The following is a 14,578-nucleotide window of genomic DNA, read 5'->3' as shown; positions in this document are numbered from 1 at the left end:
TGATTCTGATGGGCTTTCCTCGGCATGTGATTTTTTTTTTCCTCTGACTGCTTGTAGTATTTTGTTCTTCTGTTGGGTTTTGGGATCTTGATTATTATATGTCTAGGTGTAGATTTTTTTTTGATCATGGCTAGTTGGAGTCCTAATGTGCCCCACTTATCTGTATGTCAAATTCTTTTGCTCTGTTTGGGAAGTTTTCTGTCATTAATTCTGTTAACAGTTTTTTTTTTAATGTCATTTGTACTTTCTCCTGCTTTTTTGTGGACTCCTATCAGCCTTATATTATTCTTCTTTTCATCATATAGGAGCTGTTGGATTGATGTCTCATGGTCCCTTACTAGTTTTAAAAGATCTCTCTATTCATGGTCACTGACCGCCATCCTGTCGTGTACATCTGATATTCTGTCTTCAGATTGGCTCAGTCTGCTGTGCATACTTTCAATAAAGTTTTTAATTTCCTGGATATCTGTTTGAATCTGTTTCATGAATTCATTTCTTTCCTCTGTTGGGTGTTCATGATTTCCATTTCTTTTGTATACTGGGCATTCATGGCTTCCATCATGGTCCTGAACTCATCTATTTTTTTTTTATCTGTTTCTTTTCTAGAGTCTCTAATCATGTCTTTTATTCTGTTCAGCATCTCTGTAGTTATCTGGGAAATTATTTCTGTTTTGAATTTTTCTAGAACCTCATTCATCTGTTTTGTTACTTCCTGTGCTATCAGTTCAGGGGGTCCAGGTTGATTATCAGACTTTTCCACCTCGTTTCCTCCAGAGTTTGCCTTTGGTGAGCTGGAAGTCTGCAATAGTGCCTTGCTTAAATGTCTTCTCATTTCTATTTTTGTTGTTGGTACTGTCCTTGGTTGAGTTCCTGGGTTGATACTTCAGTATTGCTTATTGTAGGTATCTTTGTTGCTTGTATTTAGAACCCTTATGGAATGATTCCCTCTCAGAAGTGTATATAGCTGGTCTTAAGGTTTTGAGTCTCTAATGACTCTGGGGCTATCTCATTTTCATTATACTAGGAAAGATAACCGATTAGATCAATCACAACACCATAGCCCAAGTGTTACAATCAGCAATAACAATAGTATAAAGTACAGCTTAGGAAAAGACAATTTGTGGTAGTTATTAATCTATCACTTTTAACTGTGTGAATTAAATCAAAATCGAGGACCAGCCCAAAATATGTTTATAGCGAATAAACTCTTCAATATAGCAACTTTACCATTCAGGTTGGGGACTTAGAAGAAGTTGAGGAGGGAGGGATAGGTAGGTAGAAGGATAGGGAAAGGTTAGAAGTGAGACTGGAGGACACAGGAAGATCACACAAACTCTAGGAAACTGTTGAAGAAAAGAGGAAAAGACAGAATGAAAGAACAAAGACAAGGACAGAACAACCTATCAGCAATAAGAAAGCTAGAAACTGTATTCACTTTCCTTTGAAACTAATGACAATCTGGAGAGGAAAAAGAAGAAAAGAAGAAGAAAGAAGAAATCCAAATTAAGGAAGGAATGGAACAAAAAAGGAGATGAAGAACATTGTGGGAGAGCAAGAGAGTGAGAGAAAGAGAGAAAGAAAAGAAAAAAAAAGAAAGAAAAAATTGAAAAGAATAGAAAGAAATAACTAAAAATTAAAACCTAAAAATAAGAGAAAAAAATAATTTTGAAAATAAAAAATAAAAATGAAGGGCCTCCTTTAGGGTATGTCTCCACTGTCACAATAGACAACGTGGGCAGCAGTGTGCAGATATAATTCAATGAGTCTCAGCAAGCCAGCATCAGACCTGTGAGATTCAGACAGATTTCTGGCTGCAAGTCCCAAGTTGAGCTCCCTGTCCTCCTGTAGGGTTGAACTCTGCAAGGTTCTATTACAGGTTCCAGGCGCCTTTCCTCTGAAGATAGTCCAGGTTCTGATGGGAGCTGATGATACCTCCAAGTTACCACACATGGTGGTCTGGTGTGCCTTTATTGCAAAAATTCTCTTCCCTTTTCCAGTGGGCTTCAATTTTCATCAAGGAGCCTGAGGGAGGCCCTCTTTCTGTTGTTCACTTCTGCTCTATCTTCTGGAGCTCAGGACAATGGCCTTTATGAACCCCTGTGCCTCTGGGGTGTAGATCTAGGTATAGGTGCAAACAGGAGGCCAGAGGTAGCAGGGGGCTGGGCTGGTGCTGCAGGTGCCTGCACGGATCCGCTCCTCACCAGAGCACTCCTGGCTGGAAGGCCCGAAAGGGGGTGGTGCAGCCGGAAGGCTTCAGGCAGCTCTGCTCCTCACCCCATATTGCTTCTTTGTTATTGCTTTTATTGATTCACACCCCCCATCCTGACTCCAGTTACATGTATATTAAACGTTTATTCTCTAGCTCATATCTTTCCCCTTTATATTTCAGACTGGATATATTCTTATATCACATTGTCTTACGCAAATGCTTTCTTCACTTATATCTAGTCTGTATATTAAGTCTATCAATGAGTATTTAAACTCATTCATTTTAATGTTTTGTTCTAGAATTCTTTGCCTTTAAATTACATAATCACATTAATCAGTGATTTATACCTTGTATTCAAAACTACAATATTTATATATCATGTAGATTTGCTTGTATTTTCTTTTTGTTTTTCCCCCATTTTATTCAAGTCTGTTTTCGTTGGTTTGTTTGGTTATGCATTGTTGTTTTGACTTAAGTGTTGAGTATTGTGCCTTAAGGTCTAAATGATGTTTTTTATCCTCCAGAGAGGGTTTACTTTTACTTCTGACAGGTGGTCAAATTAAAGGAAGATCACCTTATTCTAGCAAAGTTCAACACGATCCAAAGCTGAGTATTGGTTCTGTTGAAGTGTTTCTACTTCTTACACATTGGCGTGTAATCCTTCATTTTCCCAAGTAAGCACTGGAGGTTTCAATAGCCCTCCTTGGATATATTTGAACTCTTGCATTTTATCCTCTTGAATCATGAGGCTCCTGGGAGCTTTCCTTAGCTTCTCAAGCTCTTAGCCTGTCAGTCACTATGCTGTCATTTGGAATTAGCCATCACCCAAGACAAAGTGCCCCTGAATTCTGGAATCCCTTCTCCTGGCTCCTCATCTTGATTTTGGCTTCACAAATTCTCATTGCCATCTTTTATAAAATGGTCTAATTGATATTTTAAAATTGTTTCCCTAGGGACTTGGGGTTAAATCAGAGGTAGAATACCCGCCCAAGTTGTTCATGGTTCAATCCATGGCACTGAAAAAAGGAAAAACAAAACAAACAAAAAAATTCCCAAAGAAACCATTGTTTGTTTCCCTCTCTCCTGGTTGTTATTAGTAAGATTGACCTAAACAGCCTAGTTACCCATTGACGTAAGTGTAAATCAGTCCTACTCAGTCATAATTCTGATTTTATTGCATATTTTGCCATACCCATGAACTTGAGTACGGGGTACTTATGGTTTGATCGTCACACTTCATAAGGTTTTTGGCTTGAGTTCATGATTCTGTTCTTCCTATTCCTTACTGCCTTTAGTAGTAATTTTAATCATAACAGGCACTTTTAGAACCCAAATAACACCACAGGTTATCTAGATTGATATATATATATATATATATTTTTTTTTTTGGTACCAGGGATGGAACTCGGGACCTTCCGCTTGCGAGGCAGGTGCTGGAACCACTAAGCTAAATCCCTGGCCCTAGACTGATATTGTACTTATCCAACGACAGCTCCTTTGTGAATAAAAAGGGAAGTCCATTAAAGCTAGCTCAAGAAAAAGAAAGCTATTATGAGGATATAGTTAATAATCTTATGGACATCTAATGATAGGGAATGAGAAAAAGCTTTCATTCGTATTTCTCAGCATTGGAAAATACATTCTTTTTATGTTTTATCTCTGTGCCCACATATTTTTCAAGATTAATTTCTTTATGTTTCTCTGAAGGTGTCTAATTCTTTCTTTTCTGTAGCAACCTACTTTCATTTTCTCCATCCTTCACATGCCTCAACATGGGGCATGATTGTCCAATTGAAGCTCTATCACCAATTACTATAGTCCCTATTTCTTCTTGCCTCAGATAAGCATTACTCCATGGGTGGAAAAGAACTAGCCTTGGACCTGGTGTCCATCCTTGTCTAATAAGCTGAGGCTGTGGTGATGAAGTCATATTGCTAAATATTTCCTTTAGGCTCTCCAGGAAGAAATCTAAACCAAGAAAAAGGCATTAAGTGTGTGGGACAAAATGATGTTTCCTAGGCTGTGTTGGTCCCTAGGATCCAGACAGAGTGGAATGTTAGAAAGGATAAAATGGGTGATGGATGAATAATCAGATTGATCAAAGTAAAGAATATGTCCAGACCTGGGACCTAGCATATTTTCTCCTCCCTACCAAATAGAACATATCTGTACATGATTAAGTTAATTATTATTAAGTAGCTACATTCATTCACTTTTAAATAATCTTTAAATATTGAAAAATACTATCACCGCATATTTATTGACAAAAGGATAGCTATTCATGTCAAAATAATTTTATGAATACATTGATTGTGAATTCCATGTTCCCATAAAGGAGATCATTTGATATTGTCTTATTTGAATTTACTAGAAGGAAAGCTGAAATAAAACTCCAGGGCTACAAAACTGTTTTCAGATTACAATATTAGTGGAGCCTTCTAGAGTTGGGGAGTGGAAAAATATGCTATTGCAGCTGCATGTTTCAGGGCCACTTAATTTAAAATAAATATTTTTGAAGAGGGATACAGGGAAGAAAACATAGTAAGTCTTACCAAATTAAATACATTAATTAATTGATTAATATTTTTGCATTATAATTCAAGCCAAAAGAGACAAAGAAGGTCATTACTTACTGCTAAAGGAAATGATCTACCAAGAAATATAACAATGGTAAATTTTAGTGCTCTCAATTCCATAAAACAAACGTTGCTGGACATAAAGGGACAGATAGGTTCTAGTACAATAATAGTGAGTAACTTTAGTACCCTGCTCTCAACAATAAATAGGTCATCTGGGCAAAAAAAAAAATCAACAAAGAAATATCAGAATTAAATTACACTGTGTAGCAGAGGGACTTGAATTTAACAGATGTCCACTGAATATTCTACCCAACAACTCTAGAATATATTTTCTTTTGAGCCATTCATAAATTTTTTCCCAAAATAGATATTTTAGGCCATAAAGCAAGTCTTAATAAGTATAAAAAATTAAATGATTTCTAGTGTCTTATTATATCACATGGAAATAAACTAAAAGTTACCAGCAGAAGAAACCACAGAAATTATACAAACATGATGAACCAAGTAACTTTATTCCACTATGCACTTCCATCACAATGTTTCTACTTTGGAGCCAGCCAGCCATGAAATGAATCCCTTGAAAATGTGAGCCAAATAAATCTTTTTCCCTTTAAGTTGTGGGTGTCAGGTAGTTTGTCCCACGGATGGGAAAGCTGACTAATATAGAAAATTAATACTGGAGAACTGGGACCATTCCTGTGACTATACAGGACCATGTGGTTTCAAGCTTTTGAAAGTAGTTTGTGAGAGGAGTTTGGAAAGGTTTGGAAATGCTGGCTGGAGGAGCTCTAGAATACTGTATGTAGATCTGATGTGTGAGTCTGGTAATAACTCAGAAGACCAGAATGCTGATAAGAATGCAGACCATAAAGGCCAGGTACAAGAGGTTTCAGTTGGAAAGAGAAAGTTGGCAGTCAGAATAGAGGCTCTATGAGTTCCACTCTGGCAGAAAATTTATCTACATTTTCCTGAAGTCCTGAGACTTTGTAGTAGGCTGAGATTAAGGGCAGTGGGCTAATTGACCTGTCAAAGGAAGTTTCAAAGCAGCTCAACATTCAGGCTGTGGCATTGGGTACTGCTGGATACTTTAAGCCACATTTACAGTGAGAATTGTGAGCAAAAAACAGAGCAGAACAATTTGAAAAACTTAAATTTTGATTCAAAAGCAACCATGTGTAAATTTGGGGCCAAATAAGGTGTGGTTACTGAGAAGATTAGCCCATTAAAAAAAAAAAACCAAGTACTTTGCAGAGAGACAAAAAGAAAGATGCCTTGAAGGTCTCTCACAAATCAGCAAGATCCCACTCACTGCAGGCACAAGAGTGTGAAAGTGTGAATCTCTTACGTGAGAAGAGAGTCCCTGAGTCCTCTGCTCCAGAAGGGCCTTCTGGGGAGTTGGTTTTCCAGGATTCATTTCACTGTCTGTTGTAGCCATCAAGGCACTCACAGGCTGCTGCAGCCGTATCAGGGGGCCAGACTACTGCTCCTGCTGGCATGAGACCTTGGTTGTTGATGTGGTGCTAGTTTTACTGGAATGCAGAATGCAAGCTGGAGGTTAAGGAGGCTTACACCTAGATTTCAAAGGAATGCCAGGGAGGCTAGACCAGAAACCCCCGTGGGAGCAGTATATGAAGTTGCAGGAATGAAACTGCAGGTACAGTAGGTACCCGAGGAAGTTAGAGATACCAGGACTGTGGAATGTCTGCTAAGTAAGATGAGGCCCATGAATAGAACCAGCCCAAGACAGAGGTCACATGAGCTGCAACCACCAAACCCATAGGAGTGGGGCCACCCAAGCCCCATGGAACTCACATCTCACTGTTGTGTGCCCAGATGCCAAATATGAAGCTATATAGGGCTGGATGTTTTCCATACTGGGTTTTGGTTTTGCCTTCGTCTTGTTCTTCTCTATCTCCTTATTCCTGCCTTTGGAATGAGAATGCTTTTCCTGTGCTCTTGTACTTCAAGATTATGTAACTTGTTTTTGATTTTTACAGAGGTTTACAGCAAAGAGTTTTCTTTGTATCAGAAAATACTTTGACTTTGACTTTCGAAAAATGCTGAAACTGTTAAGACTTCAGCAAAGGGATTATAGTGTTTCCAGCTGTGTACACATACTCACAGCATGTTAGTGGAGTTATTGTTTATCTGGAGGTGAAATATGGCATAAGGAGATGGCTTTGGTTTCAGGTTGATAAAAGGTGGGCTGAGAAGGTCCAGTGTCAATTTATGGGCTTTAGGGTCCTCCCAGGAGATTCGTAAGGCACACTTCTGCGTACACCTGGGTGGGTTGGGGAGGAGGGGCCTTGGGTGCTATAGCTGGTCTTCCCTGGTCCCTGGCTCCTTGGCGCTGTTACCCGCTGTGCCTCCTGATCACGGTGAAGTAAGCAGCTCTGCTCTACCACACCCTCCCGATAGAATTGGTTTTAGGCTTTTTAGACACTTACTCATATGCAGCAGTCAAACCATCTGGTCCTGGGTTTCCTTTTGGGGAGAATTTATTACTGATTCTTAGGGTTTGAGTATGAAGTCTGCCAGAGACTCTTGTATTGGGGATGGTAAGGTCATCAGTGGATTAATCCATTATTGAGTCCAGAGCTAATAGGACCTGGTTGGAGGAAGTAGGTCGCTGGAGCCATATCTTTAAAAGTCACATCATTTTGAAGGCACTTCCTTGCTCTCTGTTTCTTGGATGCCACAAGGTGAGCAGCTTTCTCCACCATGCCCCTTCACCATGTTTCTACTTTGGTGTCTGTTGATCCTAGACTCGAACCTCTGAAATCATGAGCCAAACTAAATCTTTTCTCTTTTGTGTTTTTCCGGTATATTGTTCCAATATTGGAAACATGACTAATACACTGAATCAATCCCATTACTTGTTATGGGTCTGTTCAGGTATTCTATGCCCTCATGATTCCATTTTTGTAGGTCATGTATGTCTAGAAATGTATCCACATCTTCTAGATTTCCAATTTCTAAACATGCCTGTGTTCATAATAGTCCCTAATGATCTTTTGTCTTTTTGAGCTATCATTATAATGCCTCCTTTGTGTCTTCTCTTTTTCTTATTTTTCAGTCTTTATTGTTTTCTTATTTCTGTTCTGATCTTTGTTATATTTTCCTCTATAGAAAGCTTAGATCTAGGTTGTTCTTGTCTTTGTATTTTTTAGTTGTATCATCAGGTTGTTTGATATTTTTCTATTTTTGATAAAGGCCCTTATTGGTATGCACTACCTTCTTATTACTGGGACTATTGGCATGGGCCACTATGCCTGGCAAGTTTTGTTTTTTAGATGGTGTCTTACAAGTCTTGAAGGTTTTCATTATTCTTTTAATTTTTCCTTCCTTCCTTCCTCCCTCCCTTCCTTCCTCCCTCTCTCTTTCACTCCTTACCCTCTCTCCCTCTTTGCACCCCCCCACCCCCCCACCCCATCCTCGTGAATTGGGTTATTTAAAAATCCTGTAATTGACCTCAGATTTTTTTCTTTTGCCTAATCAACTGTGCTGCTGAGGCTCTCAACTGTATTTTTATTTCATTTATTGAGTTCTTTATCTCCAAAATTTCTCTTCGGTTCTTCCTTTATGATCTCTATCTCTTTGCTGAATTTCTCATTCAGATCAGGAATTTTCTGCTAAATTCTGTTAGATTGTCTATATTGCCCTACATTTTAGTAAGTATTTGTAAAAACATTATTTTGAAGTACTTGCCAGGAATTCATCAGTTTTCTTTTGTTTGGGATCTCTTGCTAGAAGATTTTGTTCCTTTGGAGATACTATATTATCTTCTTCTTTCAATGCTTCTGTCCCAATTTAGGCACGTGTGCATCCAGAAGACCAGTTGCCTCTACCAATTTTATAGGGTGACTTTGGTTGTAAAAGAATTTCTCTTGGCAGTATGTTCTAGGGTGTCATTTGGCTAGGCTGTGTTGGATTTGGTTCCAAATGGGCACTTTTGTGTAGCATCCATCAAGCTTCTTTGGCTGTAGTCCACATGAATGATGTATGAGCAGTGTCTGATGTCTGTCAGTGGCCTAGGCCACAGGGGTTGGGAGCTGCCCTGCAAGCGTGGCTGCCATGCCCTTAGGTGAGGTGGTTTCCCCGGCATTGCTGAGTATGTTACATCCAGCTGTACACGTGGATCACCCATGGGCCGTCACAGGTTTGGTGTGGAAACCTCGTAGATGGCTCCACACAGGTGTGGTAGAGAATGCCTCATCGGGGGTGGGGTGCCAGGAAGCCGTGTGAGGGCTGGACCACACGAGGAGTGGACCCAGGTGGGTCCTCTGTCAGTGTTAAGGACTGTGCAGATGCCTCTGTGGCCCTGCAAAGGCCGACTCCCTCAGAGCAGGTGGTCCAGCTGCTTTACCTGGAGGAGCACGGGTGTGTGGAGCTGCTCCTCTGCTTCTTGGGCCTGAGTGGACCAAGCTCCTTAGAGCAAGCTGACTGGTTTCTTCCTGGTGCTATGAGGGAGTAGGCAGGCGTGTCTGGGTGTTTTCAGAAACAACTTACTGGACAGTGCCAGGCAGGGCAGGCTGCGTGACTACCTTCAGGGACATAGAACACATGAGCAAGTCTTAGACACTCAAGGTAGGCTGCCCAGGTACCCTACAGGGCCATGGGAGGCAGTGGGGCCACATGTGTTATCTTCCTTTTCTGGCTTCTATTTTAATGTATTTTCCATCGCTTATATTCATATAGAATACTTATTGCAAAGTATCCTCACTCATTCTGGAACCGCTGAAATTCAATCACTACGATATAAAGCAGTGCTTCTTAAATCTGGCTTGATTTTAATCACCTGGAGAGTTTTCAAAACATGTCAATGATTAGGTTTTACCCCAGACCACTTAAATCAAGGTCTTTAGGCATCATAACCAGTTGTTAGGGTTTTGTTCAAAAGTTTCCCAGATGATCTTGAAAACCCCAATGTGACAGATTATTCCAAAATGACCTCCAAAGATTTATATTTCTTTGTGTCTACAGACTTTTGTGATGTGACTTCTCTCATCACCAGGGAGTTGACAGACCCCCAGAAGAGTCTCCAGGTTAATGCAGCAGCAAGAGCAAGCATAGGTGAGGGTACCAGAGGCACCTCCCAGACAAGGCCTCAGAGAATGAAAGGTAATACATGCTTTGAAGACGTTAACTTGTGGGTAGTTGTTACTCAGCAAAGTCTAACTGAAGTACACTAGCATGGACCTTCTGTCACAAGTTGTCATGGAAAGAGCTACTTTTAATTTTTTAGCTTTTATTTTTATTGGTGTTGAAAGATCCACTTGTCTCTGAAGCTTTCTGTTCTCCAAGGATTCTCTTGCAGACTCTCCTCATTCTGGAAAGAGATTTAGACAGAAAAAGAAGAGTTTCGTGTCATTGTATAAATGCCTTCCTGTTTTGGGCCAGAGTCTCTTTTCACTCTGATTACCAAATGTTTCCTTTACAACTGGAAAGATCAAAGGAGCCACCTGCCCCTGGGGCTGTGGATTAGGCAGACTTTTATGCACACAGCATGTGGATTGCATCAACACGTCCTGAAATTTGCGAAGACTCAGTTTCACAGGTTTGGGTCCAGACTAAAGAAATCACTTTGAACAAGCAAAACGGTCACTCTTAGCGACACCTAGGGACAATTTCAATCCTCTCATCACTTTGCTTAGTGTGGACCTCGTAAAAGTCGTACTCTGCATCTTTATTCTGCTCTCCTCAATGAAAATTATTGCAATTTAGCTTAATAATAAAATCAAGTACATTTAGGAAATATGCAAACACGGGTTGTCTATATCTTTACTTGATAAGCAATTCTGGGTTGTAAGGCAAACTGCCGCTGAGTGGGAGTCCAGAGGCATGGATCTGATGTTTATTTCTTCTATTTGCTTATTGTGTAACCTTGAGCAAATCACTAAAACAATTTTTTATCTCAGCTGCCTGATCTGTGCTAAGATAAAAATAACTGCCTCTAGAATAGAAAGAATAAAAAAAGATAGCATGCATGTTCCTTTGATCTTTACAGCTTAACAACAAAGTGTCATAGCTCTTTTTCATATTGATAGCACCAGGAAAGAATAAATAAGGAAAAATTGTTTGACAACAGCCAACAAAGTCACTCATATTCTCACAATATTAGGGAATGTGAATATTTTAAACAGCTTTACAGTCATCTTTAACCTCTACATCTCAAAGCACCTTGCAGAATACTTTTATTAATATAAGAAAACCCATGAAATACATTTGTTTCCCTTTTAGACAAGGTATGTCTGCATCTCCTAGATATACAGTAAATTTAAGCCTAACTTACTAAGGTCTTTCAGAATTGTAAATGAATAAAGAGGGCACTTGATCCCTTTTTACGTTGTAGGTTTTGCGTCATATTTTAAATGTTCAGTCTCTTGATCTTGTGTGCCTTCCCTCAAAGCCTGTCCCTTGAAGCTTTGATGTAAGGACTATGCTTATGAAACTCAAATCCTAGGCAGGTGGCAGTCTTTTCATTCCCTACTGTTCAGGAACAGGAGTTAGAGATAATTGTTAAATTTATTTCTCCTGTAAGTGTCTGAAAAATGACTGTTAAAAACATGTAAACCAGATTGTTGCACTGCCCAAGTTGAATTCTGCTTGGATACAGTCCTTGCAGGCTGCTCTGGCTCCTTGCCTGGCACGTGGTAGCTTTTTGTGGGTTTACTAGGAGAGAAAGGGTGATCTGAATGACCTAATGGGACTTTCTGGCACGATGTGTTTAGGCACTAGACAATATAGCTATCATTACTAACTATATTTTATGCTTTTTTTTCAAGGCATTCAGAGAGCTTTGCAGGCATTATTTCATTTGCTAAATAATATAGATGAATTGTGTTATTATATTAGAAATATTTACCTTTACTCCAAATTTCTTTTGTCATATTTTCTGTCATCTGACTGATGTAGCAATCTGATTTATTTCCTGTGGATATATTCCAAAATATTATTCTTTCTCATACTAAAATAGATCCAATTTCTGACCATTATCTTCAGTTCTGCTTTTAGGAAAAGAGGTGTGAAGTTGCATGGACAATTAATATATATTATATCTTAGACCAAAAAAGTGCCATTCCTGATGAATTTCTTAGTTTGAGAATTGTATGTGCATGAGAAGAAAGGATAATATATTTTGAGACATATAATCTTTCAATATCTCTCCAACTAAATAGTCATTTGCCTATTTATGAAATTCATGGTGCTTTAAAATATCTTCTTTTACAGAGAAATTATTTATTACAGTCTTTTTAGGGAAGGAGACTGCCACACGGTACAGATTGGTAATGAAAGCATGCACCACTTTTAAGTAAGTTATGATTCTCAATAGTAAGTTATATTATCAATTAGTAAGTTATATTATCAGTGTTCCTGTCTTAATATCTACTTTTGGTAGGATCTTATTTATAGAGAATTTCCATACCAATGTGAATACTTTGATCAGATAATCAAAGCACTTTGTATCTGAAGGTTTCTCACAATAATTTTTGCTGAAAAATTTCCTCTTCAACTCAGCGCATATTTATCCTAAGGAATTTTCTACATTAGACCTGTTGAAAAACAAGGCATTTTTTTTGGTGAGGGTTTTTTTTTCTTTGAGAGAGACACACAGACATACACAGACAGAAGCATTTCGCTTTGATCTCTGATAGTTAATCTAATTGTGTGCCTAACATCTATGTGCAAGTGAAACGAGTGGTTTAAACACCAATAATGTTAACTTTTCTTACCAGTGTTGGACATTTTCCCTAAGACTTAAATTCACAATCAGTCTAATTGCTGTAGGATTGTTCAATTTCATATAGAATTACACTTCCAAGGACGTCTTCCAGAGTTTGTTCACAGGAGACTCAAGCAGGGGTCATGCTGGCTTTTCTAAGTAACTTTCTGGAAGACAAGAGCATAATTGGCCCTTTCCAGGAAACTGGTATTCATCAAGAAAGCTTTTCTTTTCATGTCTTCCCTGGTGGATGTCAGTGGATTTATCAGGATGTGGCTCAGGATCTCTCTAGTTCTCTTCTCTGTATTATCTGCTTCCGTTTGTGAGTTTCTTTGAATTGCGTTTTTTTCTTCTGATTAATCTGACAAAGGTAAACCAAGCCAAAGCACAAGGAGGAAATCAGCATTGACAATGAAATGATCTCTTAGAAAGAACAATTTCTTAACGTATTACTATAGAATAAAATCTTTAATGAAAAATGTTTTGGGGTTTTTGCTTCAGCATTTTTCTCCTTTGCTAGAATTCTTGCAGTGTAAACATATGGGTGCTTGCTCAGCCACACAAGCACTGGAGAGAAGTTTCTTTGTCTGACAGAGAAATCTTTGGTTTTGCAGTTTGATTATATTTCCCTTTGACAATTTGACATAGTAAAGAGAGAATATGAACTTCAAAGTGGATTTAGAACTGTACTCTGCTGCCTACTGGCTATATAATCTCATAATGTAAGGCAAGTTGATAATCTCTCTAAACTTATGTTTTCTCTTTTGTAAAAAGGGAATTTATAATATAGCTCCTTTATCAAAGTTCTCTGGAAAAAATGAGATGCTGTAGATGACGGCCTATGGCATATGCTACTTCTAGTGCATCTTCAATTAATATTACTTTTATTTGTTTTATGTTGGCCAGAGAGCAACTGATATTTTTGTTTAATAAGATGAAGTAATATAAAAGTAAATAATAAGGCATGCAGTGTGATCAATTTGAGTCACATTACCTTTATAGGACATATAATTAACTCAGGAAAACATAGATATACATAAAATGCTGTCATATACAGTACTTCATATATATATATATTTTAATCTTAAGACAGGGTCTTGTTAAGATGCTAAGTTACCCTGGGTGGGCTAGAGCTTGTAATCACCCTGCTTCAGCCTCCCAGAGTGTTGGGATTACAGGCAAGTGCTACTATGCTTGGCTGCAAAATGATATTAATAAATTCATTTACTTGTATTTCTTTGGTCAAATACTTCTTAAGTGCTATTATTTTTTAGGTGTGTCGGTCTTAGAGATACCATGGTAGGGAATATAGACATAATTCTGGAATTAGCCTTCTAGTATACTTTCTTTTTTTTTTTTTTGGTACCAGGGATCAAACTCAGGTTCTTGCGCTTGCAAGGCAGGTGGAAGTATACTTTCAATTTATAAACAGGAAAAATGAAGAAGGAATCTGTGTCTGAATCATAGACTTTGATCTCACCATTGTGTGGCCAAGTCATTTCTCTTTGTCTCAGCCAATAATTAAGAATTTGTTTCTTGGGCTATGCCCTGAAGCTCCACAGATATAAAGGTATTCTGAGTTTTTCAACTGTTCTAAGAAACTCGGACGGAGGAGGAGGCCCATTATAACTCCGGGACCCTTTAATGTACTGTTAAAAGAAAGGCTTGAGTTTTTTTTCTCTTGCAAAAGCAATATGGACCAAAGGTAGTCAGTTCCCCAGGGAGAGATGATGTTCACCGTATTTTGTGAGATGAAGATGTACTCCTCCCGCTCTAGGAAGCAAGCTAGGTGCAAGGGTGGAATTATGTTTCCTGTTAGTGCAGTTTTTCTCTGCTGGACTGAGCTTGTCTCTTCCCAGGAATGAGGAGGATGGCCTGCTCACCCAAAGTTCTGCTTACTACTTCGTCTAGTACCTGCGAGTGATCATCAGAAGTTGGAAAGTGGTTGAGAATGACCACCAAAGAGAGTCCCTCCAGTCTGTGCTATCTCTACCTTTCCTTCTCTCTCTTCTTTGATTTCCTTTGTTACTTTCTCTTTCTCTTTTTCAAATTTACTTTCCTTTACTT

The 14,578-nt window shown here is 38.7% G+C and overlaps 1 protein-coding gene across 11 annotated transcripts in view; it reads left to right on the top strand.

Moving 5' to 3' along the window:
* The window catches only part of LOC147827592 (uncharacterized), a 148,412-nt gene that overhangs the window by 76,121 nt on the left and 57,713 nt on the right, over positions 1 to 14,578 (top strand). For 3 of the 11 annotated variants that reach the window (XR_015451925.1, XR_015451923.1, XR_015451922.1), the window contains exon 3: positions 9,772 to 9,909. The exons of 3 other annotated variants lie outside the window; for them this stretch is intronic. Coding sequence is in view for 4 of the 8 variants with exons in the window: in XM_087212914.1 (XP_087069040.1) it covers positions 9,803 to 9,909; positions 12,019 to 12,100 (189 nt within the window). In the remaining 4 variants the exon portion in view is untranslated. Of the gene's footprint in view, positions 1 to 9,771; positions 9,910 to 12,018; positions 12,101 to 14,578 lie in introns of all 11 variants that reach the window. 5 more of the 11 variants (XM_087212914.1, XM_087212913.1, XM_087212916.1 and 2 more) reach the window with 3 other exon arrangements.

Source organism: Heterocephalus glaber, unplaced genomic scaffold (genome assembly GCF_053883595.1).
Source record: "Heterocephalus glaber isolate CG9 unplaced genomic scaffold, H.glaber_assembly_v1.0 deba00001442, whole genome shotgun sequence".
Classification (NCBI taxonomy): domain Eukaryota; kingdom Metazoa; phylum Chordata; class Mammalia; order Rodentia; family Bathyergidae; genus Heterocephalus; species Heterocephalus glaber.
This window is presented reverse-complemented; position numbering and strand designations above follow the sequence as displayed.